Below are 17,161 nucleotides of genomic sequence, written 5' to 3' on the forward strand. Positions count from 1 at the left end.
TAAGCCAAAGGAGAAATCCTACCTCTTTCTACCTATTTATACCCACAAGAAGTAAAAAAGTCTTGAGTGTCAATGAACTGGAAGGGACCCATTCTAACCTTAGCCCTCCTCTTATACATGAGGACACTGAGATCCACAGAAATGAGTAACTGACTCAAGAGTTACTTCGGAAGTAAAGAGCAGGATCAGAATTTGAACCAAGGGTAGCAAAAACTGGAGTTCAGAACTTTCCCCCACACTGCTCCATACTGTCCCTCCCTTGAACAGAGCTGGAGCATGCCCTCGATTTATAAACTGTAGTCAAAAATGCAGGTCAATATATATTTGCATAATAGCTAGACTTAAAAATTGAATATCAACTTAAAAGTTCCTCCCTTTCCATACAGACTATTGTTCACTGGGTCACCGGAAAAAATCTGCCTGTCACCTGACAGTAAGATGATGACTCCTCCCTCCCAGCCACTTTCCTCTAACCTCTTGTCACTTTCAGAGGAAGAGGAAAAGCCTCCACAGACAAACTAAAAGTTAAACTTGTCTGTAAATCTGAGAAAAAGAGAAGATGAAGGAAAAGAGAGGGAGAAGAAAGAAGAAAGGAAGAGAGTTTTGCTGAAAGTCACAGACATTATTTTCCCTTGTCTTAGACAAATCACAACTATATTCTTTCTTTTTCCAACAGAACATGATTCTGTTCTTCCCTCTTGATCAAGCAATATATGGATTTTCTTTAAAGTCCAATTTCTCCCCTTTGAAAACAATCAGCCCTCAATTTTATATCAAATTTAACATACATTTTAACATGTTTAACATATATTGGATTATTTGCTATTTAGGGGAGGGGGTAGGGAAAGAGAAGAAAATTTGGAAAACAAGGTTTTGCAAGAGTCAATGTTGAAAAATTATCCATGCATATGTTTTGAAAATAAAAGGCTTTAATAAAAAATAAATATCCACTTCAATATTAAATATAGATATAGGTCTATATCTATATCTAGATCTAGATACAGATCTAGATATAGATCTATATCTAGATATCTATATCTATATCTATATCTATCTATATATCTATATATCTATATATCTATCTATCTATCTATCTATAAAAGATTAGATCCAAAAGATCTTTAGAAAACAAACAACAAAAAAAGTCTTGCAAGGCCATTTTCTCTGCTCTAGGACTTGCTTTTATAAGCTTGCTTGAAAATCAGGCCTAGGGCATTTAATAAAATTTATGCATCAGGTTCAACCTGAATGTATTGAATTATATTGGAGGTTAAAAATTAACCTTGGCAGTTGCAGGGGAGAGGGAAGGCTAGGGGCAGAGAAGGTGGGAGGCAAGGACAATTTTTAAATTTTCCTCATCTGACTTAAAGGCACAATTTTATACTTCAATTACTGCACTTAAGTATCACTGACTATCCTGGGAACATTTGCCAATATCTTTATAACAAGTTCCATTCTAAGCCACAGAAATCTTTGGAGAAACTAAGCTTTAGGAAGCTGTGGCTAGAGAGGATAAACTACCAAAAAAAAAAAAAAAAAAAAAAAAAAAGCTTCCACTATCAATCTAGGAGTATCAGAATAGAATACCATGGGTTTTTCAATGTAAAAGGAAAGGAACTTATCAACCCCAACAAGCACAAGGCTGCATGGAGTGGTAGGGGGACTGGATGAAAACAGGAAGAAGGGAAAGAGAATAAGTATTTATTAATCATGTATTCAATGCTGGGTACAATGCTAAGCACATTACAATTATTACCTCATTTCACCCTCACAACCCTGAGAGGTAAAAGCTATTATCCCCATTTTACAGTTGAGGAAACTAAAATAAATAGGGTTAAGTGATTTGCCCAGAGTCACAAAGCTAATAAGCATCTGAGGCCATATTTCAACAAAGGTCTTCCTGACTAGGCACTTCATACCATGTGCCTCCTCAAGTTCAAAGAAAGGCATGGAGTTGGAAGTGAATGGGGCAAAGTAACTGATTTGACAGTCAGAGGGATACAAATGGTGGAAAAGCAACTTGGTGTAGTAGAAAGTGTTATTATCAGAAGCATAAAGATAGGTGGGATGTCTTTAAAATCAAACTAAGAAGTTTGGGTTTAAATCAATATTCAAGAGACCCACAACAACCCTAGAAAAAGGAAAGCAACACAATTTTAATAATGAAAATAGTGCTTAAAGAAGGCTTGGTGGGCAGAATTTTGCAAGATAGATTTGAATGGGATTTGACAGATATGCCAACAGTATATTTGAGTAATATAATAATGGAGTCAAAGTCCAGATTAAGCATGATAGCAATAGAAAAGGAAGAGTGAATACAAATCATCAGGGAAAGTTCCATTGATAAGGAATCAGGAATGAGATTAAATCCTAGTTCCGTATGTGTGACTGAATTACAGTGTCTCTAATGTCTCTGTCAATGTTATCATCCTATGACCACAATATATTTCAAATAAGCAAATAACAAATTTCTGTATTTTTTAACCCTCTAACATAAGGAACAAGTTTCACTTTACTGCCTAACAATATTTTATTAGTTACAGCATTTGGAGTACTGTTGCCAGATTGATTAAAAGTACTGCAAGGCTGACTGTTCTTTCATATTGAATCTTTAATATCCCTGCACTTTTCAGGGATTCTTTCCCTTCCCTTAGGAAAATTCTAAACCAAGCTTCAAGGTCCAACTCAATTCAATCCTTACTTGTCTCCCTCCTCTCTGAATTCCTACAGAGCTTAGCATCAGTTCTCTACAGTTTATCCTATAATTATGGATTATTTTGTATCATTTACTACTTTCATACATTTTCTGGATTAGTCTTTTCTAATACTCCATAAACTCCTAAAAAGCAGGGAACAACCACTTCCAATACATAGACCAATGCTGGTCAAATGACAGTCAAATCTTTTATGATCTGGACAATAGGCTCAAAAGAGAAGTACATTCATCTTATGCACAGGCAGTATGGAGAGCCAACCAATCTCAGAAATCATTTCCATACCTCTGCTGTATCACATGTGAGGGCATTCCCCAAAGAGAACTTAATAATACCACAGAGTTAAATATCTGTGCTGTGTCTGAATATACCTCTAGGGCCTCAGAATCTAAGGAGTTTCCCCCCCACCCACCCACAATATGTACACCATAAGTATAAAAGACCAGCATTTACTCTCACATTTCCACACTGGTCAAAAGGGTTGGGGAACCTTATAGAAGTTAGACTTTAAGCATTTTAGAAAGCCTGCTCCAATATACGCTTAAGTGCTGGCCTTTCTGTGATATTCTAGCCAACATAAAAGGTCTATTTATTCTTCTTCTACACAGATGATTGAGCTAATCCTACTGTGATACTTCTTCACCAAATGCTAAGTACAGGTATGAACCTTTTTGTCAGAAAGCTGCTTTAAAAATGAATTATGAATATAGGCACAATTTAATTGCTGTGCTTTTTTTAAATTAGGGATTAAAATTATTTAAAGTGACTTAATTCAATTTACATAGCAGCCTAACTCTATGTGCTAAAACCTCTCCCATAAATACTACCTGATACATTCATAGATCCAAATAGTAATCCTCTACTGTTATTCCTGCATTTGTGTATAAGGATACCTGTTATAGACAGTCACAGCATTACTACTCCTACACAGCTGATAGCCATACACCTACAAGAGAACATTTTTATAATGAAATTGATATTGTCACATTACTGTAGGATAGTAGGACTTAGGAGGTGGTGGAAAAGACCTTAAGGGCCATCCAGTCCAACCCCCTCATTTTATAAATGAGACAAAGGAGGCTGAAAGGGATTAAGAATCATGAGGGAAGATTTGAATTTAAGTCATCCTGACTTCAGAACAGCTAGTTAGATGGCACTATAATGCAGAGTGCCAGTCCTGAACTCAATAAGACTTCCTCTTCCTGAGTTTACATCTGGTCTTGGACAAGTTGTGTGATCCTAGACAAGTCACTTAATCCTGACTGCCTGGAAAAAGAAATGCCAAATCACTCCATGATCTTAGCCAAGAAAACCCTAAATGGAGTCAATGAAGAGTCTGATATAACTAAACAAAAATATCTCAATTTCAAATTCATTCAGCTTTTACTATCATACCTGCTAAAACACTATTTCATTTGATTTTCAAAATAATCTTGCAAAATTATTATTCTCATTTTATAAATGAGGAAACTGAAACCAAGAAAGTCTAAATGGTAAGTAGAAGCTCGAAATACCTTCTAATGAATGGTATACTCTATACTTCATGACAAGTCTGCAATATTCAAAATTTTCAATTCCAAACATCAATTACAATTAGTGAAACACAAGTTCCCATAGCATATATACCATAAGTATAAGTGATCACCATTCATTTCTTCTCAAAACTCGTCACCTTTCCACACGGATCAAGAGTGAAAGAAAACCTCTTTCATAAGAAGAAAGATCTATGATTTCAAATGAAAGCTACCACTTGTTGAGTCAGATTCCTGCTCTGTTCAATAACTAATGGAACACCAACCAGACAGCTTTCAAAAAAGTATCTAGCTTGCTATAAACATCAAAGAGTCCGTCTTTCGGCTTGCATTACTGAAAAATAATTGGGTTTTGGGTTTTTGTTATTTTTTTGGATAGACATCTCTCTCATTATACCTGCTTCCAAAACACACATTGCAAAATGCTTCAAATTATAGAGTAATTATAAATTCCCTATTTCATAAGTATTAGAAAAAAAAATAAGAATGTCAAAAATAAGAAAGCAATCAGGTTGGAGAAGGACACTTCTATACTCCCATTTTTAAATGCTGAAGCATGAAACCAGCAAACAAGTACCATACACACTGACTCCCAGCTCAATCTTTATCACAAAATATGCATTTTAAATGGAACTGAATTCTTTAAGAGATTTATTAATTGTGAAGAAAAAGAAAAGAATAGGAAGAGAAAAGCTTCCTTAAATTTTAAGAAAACTATAATAAAAACAAAAAAAGGGGAAAGGGGGGCTGACCTGGTGCAGGCTGTCGCTCATTCCATTCACTTGAGATCAAAATTTCTATCGTTTTTATGAGGTTTTCGGCATTATCAGAGCTATAAAAAAGGCAAGGTTTCTTATTAGTAATCTTTTGCTTTAAAATGAAAAATAGAAAACACGAATCTTTCTCTATAAACAGGAGATGCAAACATGTAGACATTAATAGATTGACTCTTTTAAAGCATGTTTAACCCCCAAAGCTGACTACTTTTCCAAATGCAAGACCAGTATTTTTCCCCACACATACTTACCCTGTGATTGGAAATCTGAAAAGCATAGGGCTGAAAATTTCAGAGAGAGACCTTGCATTCAAAAGATTTTTGCTAGAGGCCTGGCAGAGTTTGAAGAAATGTTTTAGCAAATACTGAAGCATGAGCCCATGCTGATGAGGTATGTGAGGAGTCCTCATAAGCTTCTTTAGCATCTGGACATTCTCTTCAGGGCTCTGTAGTTCTACAAGGAGAAACAGAAACTGTTTCAGAAATCAGCAAGTATTTGCACTGTTTCCACCACTCCACAAGAAATACTAATTGGAGCAAAGTTAACGCCAGCTTTCATGAGGAGCAGAACAAATGTTCTTCTCATTAGACAAAGTGCTTTTGCAAGAAAGTAAGATCTTCTTAAGCCAAATGGAAACCTAAGAGACATTTGGCACAAGCCACAACTGAATGTATGCTGGTAGTTGATTGGCTAACTTGGAGATGCATAAGATAAGCGACACAGGTTCTAACTTTTAAAGTTACTAACCACGATATCCTGTCCCAAAAATCATGTGATGAGAGTATAGCTCCTAGCTGACATTCATCTTTTGTGAACACATACTGTAATAATCTTTCAAAAAGGGAAAAAAAAAATCCTCAAATGAGCATACTCATTCACCAGTCTCCTGTCCCAATTCCTTGAAACTACCACTGAACCTCTGAACACTGTGTCCTCTGCTGATAGTGAACTTTGCCAATACTGATAAAAGGTTAACAATTAGCCATTTCAACATGTGGACACAGCTCTGGGTAAACTTCTATTTGATGCCTTTATGACTAGGATACACAAGAGGCAATACAGTTTCAAAGGAAGAGATGAGCCATTTAATATTAACATTTTCTTTTTCAGAAAGAAAGTTTATTAAGTATCTATAGTGGGTAAAGCACCTTTAAAAGCTACATTTTACTGGGATGGGATACAGAAGGAAGCTAAATAACTTAATAAATAGAGCATTATGCCCAGAGTCAGGAAGATTTGACTTCCAATTTGGCCTCAGACACTTCCTAGCAGTGTATCCCTGGACAAAACACTTAAACTCTGTTTGCATTAATCTACTGGAGAAGAAAATAGCAAAAGAGTCCAGTATCTTTGCCAAGAAAACTTCAGGGGCAGCATCAGTGTGTTAAGGTCCACAGCTCCACAAGAATGAGACACGATTCAACAAAAAGGGGGATACAATAGATTTACAGACAATACAAGGTATATATAACATAAATACCAAGTGATTTCAGGAGGGAGAGAACAAGTGGGAAATAAGGAAAGGCTTCCTGAAGGAGAGAAAGAAAGCACCTGAGGGAAATAAAGGCTCCAAGAAGCAGAGGTAAATAAGCAGAGTGTTCCAAGCAAAGGGGAGAGCTTGTACAAAGATGGAGATGAGAGATGTAGCTTCACTGGGCAGGAGCACAGTATGAAAGTGCAAATAAAGTGTAATCAGCCTGAAAAGGTAAGCTGGCTCTATAAACAACATTTAATTAAGTTCTCTGAGATGTCTAAATGTATGCTTAATTGAGTTGTCTAAAAAGGGAAAACCAACCTTGTGCTACAGAAATCATTTCACTGTAAACTGTCCCTGGAATGACAGGATTTGGCAGATCCAAGAGATACCTCTTGAAAGCATCTGATAGGACCTGTACATCGATCACATCAAAGTCCACCAAAGAGGCATCTGTAAAACAAAAAGAAATATATTTTTAAGTGTCAAGAATTTTAACATGTCTGTAATTTTTTTTTAAAAACACCTGCCTCCTAAGCTGCAAACCAAAATGTAGTGGAAATAGTTTTGATATCTTGCTAGATATTAAAAATATGGACATACTTATTAAAAATAAGACTGATGGGATTTAAAAATAAGTATGTCCATGACTGCCCAATGTCCCTACTGGTACTTGCTGGCATGTTTCTGATCTCCTGCATACTTGAATAAATCTGTTTATTTGCTGAACAGATTAATACTATTAATTTTACTACTTGCATAATTAGATGCTTCCCTTTGAAGGAAAACCTTGCTCTCACCACATAAATTTTCTAGAAAACACTGAATTTAACATTCTAAATGTATTGCTCATATCTGCATACAAGAGTTTTTATTTATCACATCCACATTATTCCTGCTGTGATGGTCACAAATACACTGATGGAACCCTACAAATCAACATTAATTTATTTAGAATTAATGTTAGAAAATTTCAGCAATTGCCAATCATCAGGATGAAAATGTAACAGTATATAATAAGGTTAAAGCTATTTTTGCTAATATTCAATAAAGAGTAATAAAATATCTACTATTCGCAAGATAACAACAATGTGGCTATTTGGACAGCCATCCAAATTTTCAGAACTACTTTGTTCAAGAAACTATTCAACTGAGTGAAAAGTTAAGCAATACTATGGCAAATTATTTCCCAATAGGCACTTATTACACCAAAGACAAATAAAATCTCAGCCTTATGAAGTTCATATCCAGTTATGGAAACCCAATATATACATAAAAAGGTAAATATAATCATAATAAAAAATAAGTATGTATCAAAGTTTGAGAATCAAAAAGGAAAATTCTACAATTCTTGATATTTTGGGGGAAGACCACTTGTGTACGTGCATGTATGTATGTGTGTGTGCACGTGTGTGTATATATGTGTGTACATATACATATACAAACACATAAATGTAAAATGTAAAATAAATGTAAATTAATTTTGGGGAAGAGGAGTAGGAACTAAGTTGGGGGGCAGTAGAATCAAGAAGTAGGCATTTAGGGTGAACTTTGAAAAAAAATGGAAGAGAAGTAATATATAAGAAAGTTGGAAAGTTAAGTTATAGCCTATTAGGAGATTTTAAATGCCAAATAGAATTTTTATTTGATCTTAGAAATAATAGGGAGTTATTAGAGTTTATTGAATAGGGGAATGGCATAGTTAAACCTGTGCTTTAAGAAAATAGCTTTGGTATGGAGGGAATTGGGAAAAGAAGGTATTTGAAGCAGGTAATCAGAAGGCATCTGCAGATTCCTCAAAAAGAGCAAAGACAAAGAATTTAGGGACAAACCACTAAGGCCTGAATCAGATGAAAAAAGGTTTTTGGAGATAGGGTAGCGTGAGCTGGGCCTTGAAGGACTTATGAAAAAGGAGATGGTAAGAGAAGATATTTCAAGCAGGAAGAACAATGTAACTAAAGTTATTAAAAGAAATGCATGGGATGTAAGGAATGTAATGGCATAGTGATAAGTAGTCTTGTTTGGCTGATGATTAAAGTTTGTCAACAAGGTAATGGGAGATTGAAGAGTGAGGGCAAGTTAAAAAAAAAAAAAAACTAGAAATTTTGTAGGGGCTTAATAACTATGAGCTTCAAACATTTTTCCTGTAGACAATGAGAAGTCTCAGTAGGTTTCTAAGAAAGGGAATAACATGCACAAAGTTGTCTTTCAGAGTGGTTAATCTGTCACTGGTATAGAGAATTAATGTATAAGATGGTAGGAATCAAGATGGTGGCAAGACGATGAGGATCTGGACTGGGGGTGATGGCAGGGAGAAGGGACAATTGTAAGGTATTACAAAGGAACTGAAGACCATATATGTGTATATGGGAGATGAGGTATCTAAGGGAAGAATCAAAGATGATGCTAACATTTTAAGCCTGAATGGTTAGAAAAATGGGCAGTGAATATCCAAGAATGTTCAAAATCACTCCAACATTGCACAGGAAATAAAAATGGTGTTTTGAACATCCCTTATCATAAACCCAGTTCACCTCCCTAGCAAACGTTCTCTTACCTTCATAAGGTTATAAAACTTATAATACAAAATATCGTGAGACAGACACAACCAAAATGCACCAAGACTAACTGGTATGAGACAACAGGAGGTAAGAAAACAAACAAATAAAAAACCCTGCAATTTTTTGGTAGTGTTTCAAACCACTTCAGGCCCTACAAAGAACAACTAACCACATATTACATCTGTACTCTGTGTGGAAAGACCTGTGGGTCACAATTTAACTTGGGTGGTGATAAAGGAACATAAAGCATGTCTTCAAAAAAAAATACATCCCCCCCAAACTGCGTATATATACATATATGTATATACATATACATAAACAGTATATATACACATATGTGTATATATACTTATGTATGTATGTATGCATGTATGTATGAAGTGAGAACTAGAAAATAGGGAGATTAGAGAAAACTTCGTAATTGAAAACTGACTGTTCTGAAGCTCACCAGCATAGCTATCTTAACCCTTGGAGAGGAAAGGATACCATAAGGTTTCGTATGGCTCTTAATCATTTAATGTAAGCAACTGGAATCCCTAGAATAAGTTACTCCTACCCCATCTCCAAGCAAGTAGACACATAGCTTACTGTAGACTTTTACAATTAGGACTTTAGAATTTCAAATGTTAAACCTTGGGAGATGTGAGACCAAGATTCCAGATAAGTTACTCATTAGTGACAATCTTCAAATAAGGCATACTTGGATATCCCAAAGGATCTGTGATCTCACCAAGGTGACTTACTCCTTCCAATACTGTTGACTGCCATTATTCACACCTTCTAGTTTTTTTAAACTTTTTGAGGTCCTTCTACAAATCCTCTATAGGAGAGTTGATCAATGTTCTAAAGGTTTCTCCTTTGATCTTTTCTTGTTAAATGAGTACAATGGAATGAAGACAGCCAGCTCATCTGTCATTTCCTAGTTAAGGAGAAGGTATGACATAATGGATGGACTGGTACCCGATGGAGTCAAGAAGACTCAGATTTCATTCCCACTTGTTACATTAATAAGCCCTAACTGATGGAGGAAGAAGAAGAATTAGAAGGAAGAGGAAGATGAGAAAGAGAAAGAGAAAAAAAGAAAAAGACAACAATGAGGACATTGCATTGTAATCTGCTCTATCTGAAGTTTTGATTAGGAAAATATAGCAATTGATTCCAGCTCATATATAATATATGGCATAAATTGAAATAACATGACCACTTCAGAGGATTCACTACTTAAATTAATAAGGACTAGCTAACTGTACTAGCCATAAGATAATATGGGCCAGTATATAAAATATTTAGCAGGAAACTGAATCTCAGAGTTGTTAAAAGATTTACACATTTATGTATGGATGTATATCTGTGTTTGCATGAGATAATATCTATAAAACATTTTGCAAAACTCAAAAAACATATAAACATACAAACATAAGCTATTATTATCTCTGACACCTGCTACATGACCAGCCTACCTCCTCTTTCAGTCATACATCTCTTTGATGATCTTTTGGGATATGATTCTTAATTGGTGATACACTTAAGCCTATTTATGGCTATCATGTATCTCTGTTGTCCTCTGATTGACCCCTAGCTTTAATTTATTACAAACTATGATACTCCATGATTTACAATATATAGTACAATAAGAATATTATTGGTAAAAACGGGCATCTGCTTCAGGAAGAAAATGTGTGTCATTAAAAGTACTGCTTTTTTTTTAAATTTTTGATTCTAAGCAATCAGTTATTTCTTAAACATCTACTATGTGCTGAGAAATGCAAAGACAAAAACAAAAGCACGTTCTACGTTACAGGAATTTACATTTATACAAAATTAAAATTTAGACACTTAAGTCAGTTGATAATTCTTTCACTATTTCCTGTTTTTTTTTTTATATTGAGGATTTGGTATCATAACACTTGATAGATATTTAAATTCCATCAGTCTTATTAAAATAAGTATATAAGTGTCTACCCAATGTCCCTACTGAGACTTGTTGTAATGTTTCTGGTGCCCTGAATACTTAAATAAATCTGTTTATTTGCTGAACACATTAATACTATTAATTTTACTACTTGCATAATTAGATGTTTCCCTTTGTAGGAAAACCTTGCTTTCACCACATAAATTTTCTAGAAGACACTGACTGAATTTTAGCATTACAAATGTATTCCCCATATCTGCATACAAAGGGAGTAAGAAAGCATGTAGAAAGCTGACTCTGGGAATAATGACAGGGGAACCAGGCAGGTAAAAGAATATTCCAATAAGAAATAAGCTCTCTTGAAAAGCCAAAGTTCATTCTATACCTCATCCTATTTAGCATGTTATTTACTCTTTAAAAACATTATTAGTCCTTTCATGTATGTGTATGCTTTTTAAGTACTTCTTCACTTGAGACTTATTTGTTCTGCTTGGATACTACTAGCATTAAATATCCTATCCTACAATTACTTCAGACATAAACTCCAGAAACCTTTAAAAATTTACAGACCCGAAAACCCTCATTTTTTCTGTTCTTCAATTCTTCACCAATCTTATTATAGTTCACTAATTATGTCTATCAACCATTATACTCATTGATCTCTAGATTTTTTAGAGATATCTTCAATTAAATAGACAGAAAGAAAGTAGATCCCACACACCCCATAGCACAAAACTTTAGATGAGCATTTGGCAATTCACTTAGCTAGATCCAAAGCCATGTTCCTCTCATATTTTTGCTTCTCTCTGGCAACAAAATATATTGCTGTGATTCAACATCTCGACCAAAAATACCCAGAATATCAGGGACAGAAAGAGTATTTGGAGATAATGCACCATTCTCCTCATTTTATAGGAGACAAATTGGTTTCCTTCTATTGCTGCTTTTCAGGATGCTCAAGAAGGGCACTAATTTAATCTCACAATTATCTTGGTTGTACAAACGGGTTTTCATGTCAATAATATGGCATGAAGATATTTACTGCTAACCTGGTTCAATTCTATATCTGGTCTACTTTAAAATCTAACCACTATTTCACAGAGGTTCACAAACTCATGAAGCTCTGATGTCTGTATTTCCTCTGACCTTAACAAATTTAACAAATTTCCTATCTAAAACATGAATCTACAATCATATGAATATACTTAAGATAAACATTAATTGGGGCAGCTAGAAGGCACACTGGATAGAGCACATCATAAAATGCTTTTAATATTTAAGACATTTCAAATTAACCAACATCACATAGTTATGTTAGACATTTTTATTCGAAGTATTAAATTTTAGCTTGAAAATATATTTTTGGAATAAAAATTTTAAAAACTCAGAAAAATATTTTTACTCTTGATTGTATTATAAGTACTTGGCACATAAGTGGCTTGTTGAATAAATAAAAAAGATATAGAAGAACATAATATACACAAAGAGATGTGTGTGTGTGTGTGTGTGTGTGTGTGTGTGTATTTCTACATTGCACATCTAGCCAGCATTTATTACTAAATCTTAAAGGAAAAATAAAATTCTCCCTACTGTAATAGTGGTTATGTTGCTTATAATGTTATCTTTACCTTGGCAATTCTGAAATGCAGAGTTGGCAAGTTTGTAAGATAGATGACAAGAGAAAGGCATAAAATAAGCAGTTACTTACTAAAGCTATTTTTATGACATTATAATAATTACCCTGACGGATTTCTCACCTCTTACATCCAATCATCTTCCAAATTATCTTGGTTACATTTCCTCTATTGTCCCCTTCTCCCTATTCTCACTCTCACAGGGTCTCATTACCTTCTTCCTGCACTACTACATATAGTTTAGCAAGTCATTTTTCATTTGGCTGTGACATCATCTTCATGCACACATATGCTTGAATAAACTTTCTGCTCAGAAATCTTCAATGATTCCCTACTGTTTCCAAAATAAAGTTCAAACTCCCTTGATATCATTCAGGTCCTTCCCTATCTGAAAAGAACCTCACACCATTCACCCTCTGAGAACTACAAAAACTTGACAACTTACACTTCTCACCTTCACTCATGCCCTGTGCTTTGCTCATGCTGCTTGGATATCCTCCTTTCTGCTTTGTGCTTAATCATCTCTTAAAATTCAATTCAAAGTCCATCTCCTCCATGAAGATTTCCACCAAGACAGCAAAATTTGATATTACAAACAGTACTATGTTTCACCACTCTCCATGTAATAGAATGTGTATTAGTTTTCTGAGTTTTCATCTTACCTCCATCTCAGCCTCTCCCCAGGGATAAGTTTTGGGAGGGCAACCATTATGGCTAAAACTAAATTGTATCTTCCCCTTCCTCCCCCTCAGGGCCTAGAACAGGTAATCACTTGATAAACATCTGATTAATGAATGAATAAATAAGGGGTCTTTTGAGTTGATGTGACAGATGGTCTAAGAGTTAGTTTTATTGTGTTAGCTACTAATATTTCTGCCTCCAGAAAAAGTGAAAAAAAAAACCCTAAAATTCAAATTCCAGATTAATGAGTAGTTAAAGATAAATATTACTGTTTTAATTAATGTAATTAATTAATAGAATACTGAGTAGGACAGGTGGCTTACAAGAAAACTAGAGCACACACAAGTTTAATGGTTCTATAATAGCATGTTGAGGACACATCGTTTCCTATATGAGCTAATGTGGTCACCTAAGCATGAGAACTGTCTGAAGATAACAGAAGTCAGTAACTCAACCCATGTTGAGTATACAGGGTAAAATTGCAGGTGTGAATACAGGTCCTCTTCATTTTAAGCCAAGCCTTCTGAAACCACTCTGCTGTAAGTATCCATCTGATTTAGAGGAAGGCGATTAACTGGTGGAGTGGAAAGATGGAGAAGTTCTTTGGTACCAACTCCCTTTTCTTAGGCAGTCATGCAGGTTCATGGCAGAGGATCACTGAATCACTGAACTACTGCAACACACACAGTCTCACAAATCCTATTCATGAAAGACAGGTGCTGGAGATTTTACATTTCCACCAAAACAGTATATGCTGTTAGGAGCTGGACTAGATAACATTTAAGCTCTCCTCTAGAATAAATAAGGATAACCCAAGAGTAAGGTTTACCCCAAGTTAAGTTTCCATTTTGTGCTGTGCATGACCTGAAATAAATCAAGAAGTATCCTGCACAAAATTTATGGCAGAAACCAGGTATATACCAACATCTCCTATTACATACCAAGATAAAGTCAAGTGCATTATTTAGGCAGAAAAGGTGACACCATAAGCAAATTAGAAGAAGCAATGCATAGTTTACCTGTCACATAAAAGGATAAGAAAAGAATGTAGGACCAAACAAGAGAAAATGCAAAATACAAATTGGGATAATTTTGCAAAATGAAAAATGGATTATTTTGATTATATTAAATTTAAAAGGGTTTGCACAAAAAGGGTTTGGTTCTCAAAACCAATGTAACAAAATTAAAAGGAAAGCAGAAAACTGGAAAAAATATTTATACCAAGGTGTGTGTTTGTTTGGTTTTTTTTGATAAGGGCTTTATTTCTCAAATACATAGAAAATTGAATCAAATTTATATGAATACAAGTCATTCCTCAATTGATAAATGGTCATTTGGAAAAAAAAATGCTCTAAATCATTATTGATTGGAAAAATGCAAATAAAAATAACTTTGAGGTAGCACTTCATACTTATTAGATTGGTCAAGATGACAGAAAAGGAAAATGATAAATGTTGAAAGGGATATAGGAAAATTAGAGCATTAATATACTGTTAGTGGATCTGTGAACTGAACCAACATTATGGAGAACAATTTGGAACCATGCCCAAAGGGCAATCAAATTGTGTATGCTCTTTGATCTAGTAATACCACTGTAAAGAGTAATAGCATTACTGTATAGTGAATAACTATGAATGACTTAGCTATTCTCAACAACGTAATGACCCAAAGATCCCTAAAGGACTAATGACGAAATAAACTATCTGCTGCCAAAGAAAGGACTGATGGAATCTAAATGCAGAACAAAACTTATTATTTTTCCTCTTCCTTCCTTCCTTTCTCTCTTTCTTTCTCTCTCTCTTTCTTTCTCTCATTCCAGTTTTCTTCCACAAAAAAAAATTTAATATGTTTTACATGATTGCACATGTATACCCTATATCAAATTGCTTGTCATCTTAGGTAAGGGGAATAGGAAATCTGAAATTCAAAATGTTTGGAAAATTGTTAAAAATTATTTGTACATGAATTTGGGGAGAAAATAAATTATTTTTTAAAAAGAAAGAAATTTCTTTAGTGTTCTATATACTCTTAGATCTGAAATACTTACCACAATCAAGAAGCTGCCGGAGTTCAGCTATGCTGCTTGAGCTCTGGGTTCTGTACAAAGTTGGACATTCCAAGCCTAAAACACAAAAACCAGTCTGGGTTACTTAAAAAAAAAAAAAAAAAAAAAAAAAAAACCACAACATCATGTTTTTGGGAAAACTGACTATCATTCTCCAAATTCTTCATCATAAAGTCTCACTTTAGTCCTAAAAATCACCTTGAAAGTACCCTCTCTGCCCCTCTGACATCTTCTTGGATTCTTTCTTTGATAGGATGGCTCTTCCTAGAACCTTCATTTAAGGGGGAACACCAAGTCATCTATATCTCATTCCTTCCTAGATTATATTCTGGACTCCTTCTACCAGGCTCCTAGATCCCAACCTCACCTTTTAAGTTTCTCTTTATGTACTGTCTCCCCATTAGAATGTAAGCTCCTTGAGGGTAGAAACATTTTTCTATTTATATCTACACTCAGTGTCTGGCACATCATAAATGCTTAATAAATACTTTGCTGACTGAGTGAGAAAGGCATTTCCATTTCCCATTAACATCTATTTTTAAATTCTAAAAAAGTTATTTTATTCTATAGGTCTTAAAAAATAGGTAAAAGTGAAATCCTGCAACAAGACTTTCAAGAGCAGTGATCTGTGAACAAGTGTGTAGGCACAAGTTATTTTACTGGGTGTGTGTGTGTGTGTGTGTGTGTGTGTGTGTGTGTGTGTAAAATGTATTACATGTGTGCAGTTATCATTTAATAATTTTCTAATACTTCAAAACACCTATGACTTCTGCAATGTTGGAGCTCTCTCCACTGACTTAGACCTCAAATTATGATGACTTAAGAAGGGAAGTCACTTAAAATTCTACAAATCATAGTGGAAAAAAAAAAAAAAAAAAAAAAAAAAACACACACCACTGATCACCAGGTTAGCCAACTCTCTGTTAATGAGCTTATCCATACTTAGCTAGACTGAGCCTCTTTCAAAAGAGTCTTTCAAGAAAACTCATATCTGTAATTTTCCAATTTCTTAGGGTCACCAAAATATGAAACCCAAGGCACGATCTTTGAAAATCCGGGATTACAACTATTTTTGTCTTTGTATCTCCAAGGCTAAGCTCAGTCACAGGCACTAGTAAGTATTATATGTGCTCACTGATTAACTGATGAGGCACTGGGGAACAAATTTTATCTGATTTCAAACATCAAATGAAAACTACTTTCTGATACTTGAGTTTCTAATACTTTCTTCAAGGCTAAGAAATGCATAAAGATCAATGAACCAGGGACCTATCAGTCAAAATCAACATACAATTCTAGCACATACCTTTCTTTTCAATAGCTTCCACTAATTTAATAAAGACTGTGGAGCAATCGCAGGAGAAGAAAACTGCTCTGTGAGATCTAGAAGCGTAAAACCTAGAAGAAAAAGAGAGACAAAAGTTTTAAATGTTAAAATTTATATGTGACAAGAAAAAAATAAAATTTGTAAACAAAAATTACATTTTTAAAATACTCTCAGCTTAACAAATGCATAGTATCAATTCTGTATTCAGATGAAGGTTCCATGCCATTTTTGTTGAATACTCTATCTGCATGTGCCCTGAGTGGTTTCTGAAATGTTGGTGTTTATATATACAGTTGTTTTGGGGTCCACTTATATTCTTTTTTAAAAAAAAAAACACTACAATGCTACAAAAACACTTTAAACTTTGTTATTCACATAAATATTTCTTTCTTTGACACTGGCATATGACATTTAGTATTCTATAGACGAAAGAAAGAAAGAAAGGAAGGAAAGGAAGGAAAGGAAGGAAAGGAAGGAAAGGAAGG

The 17,161-nt window shown here is 34.5% G+C and overlaps 1 protein-coding gene across 1 annotated transcript in view; it reads right to left on the reverse strand.

Annotated features, from left to right (window-relative positions):
• The window catches only part of PIK3R1 (phosphoinositide-3-kinase regulatory subunit 1), a 91,609-nt gene that overhangs the window by 13,543 nt on the left and 60,905 nt on the right, over positions 1 to 17,161 (reverse strand). Inside the window, 6 exon segments of the mRNA XM_074282371.1 lie at positions 4,999 to 5,078; positions 5,274 to 5,475; positions 6,818 to 6,949; positions 15,332 to 15,406; positions 16,656 to 16,694; positions 16,697 to 16,747. Coding sequence (XP_074138472.1) covers positions 4,999 to 5,078; positions 5,274 to 5,475; positions 6,818 to 6,949; positions 15,332 to 15,406; positions 16,656 to 16,694; positions 16,697 to 16,747 — 579 coding nt within the window.

Source organism: Sminthopsis crassicaudata, chromosome 1, assembly GCF_048593235.1.
Source record: "Sminthopsis crassicaudata isolate SCR6 chromosome 1, ASM4859323v1, whole genome shotgun sequence".
Classification (NCBI taxonomy): Eukaryota; Metazoa; Chordata; class Mammalia; order Dasyuromorphia; family Dasyuridae; genus Sminthopsis; species Sminthopsis crassicaudata.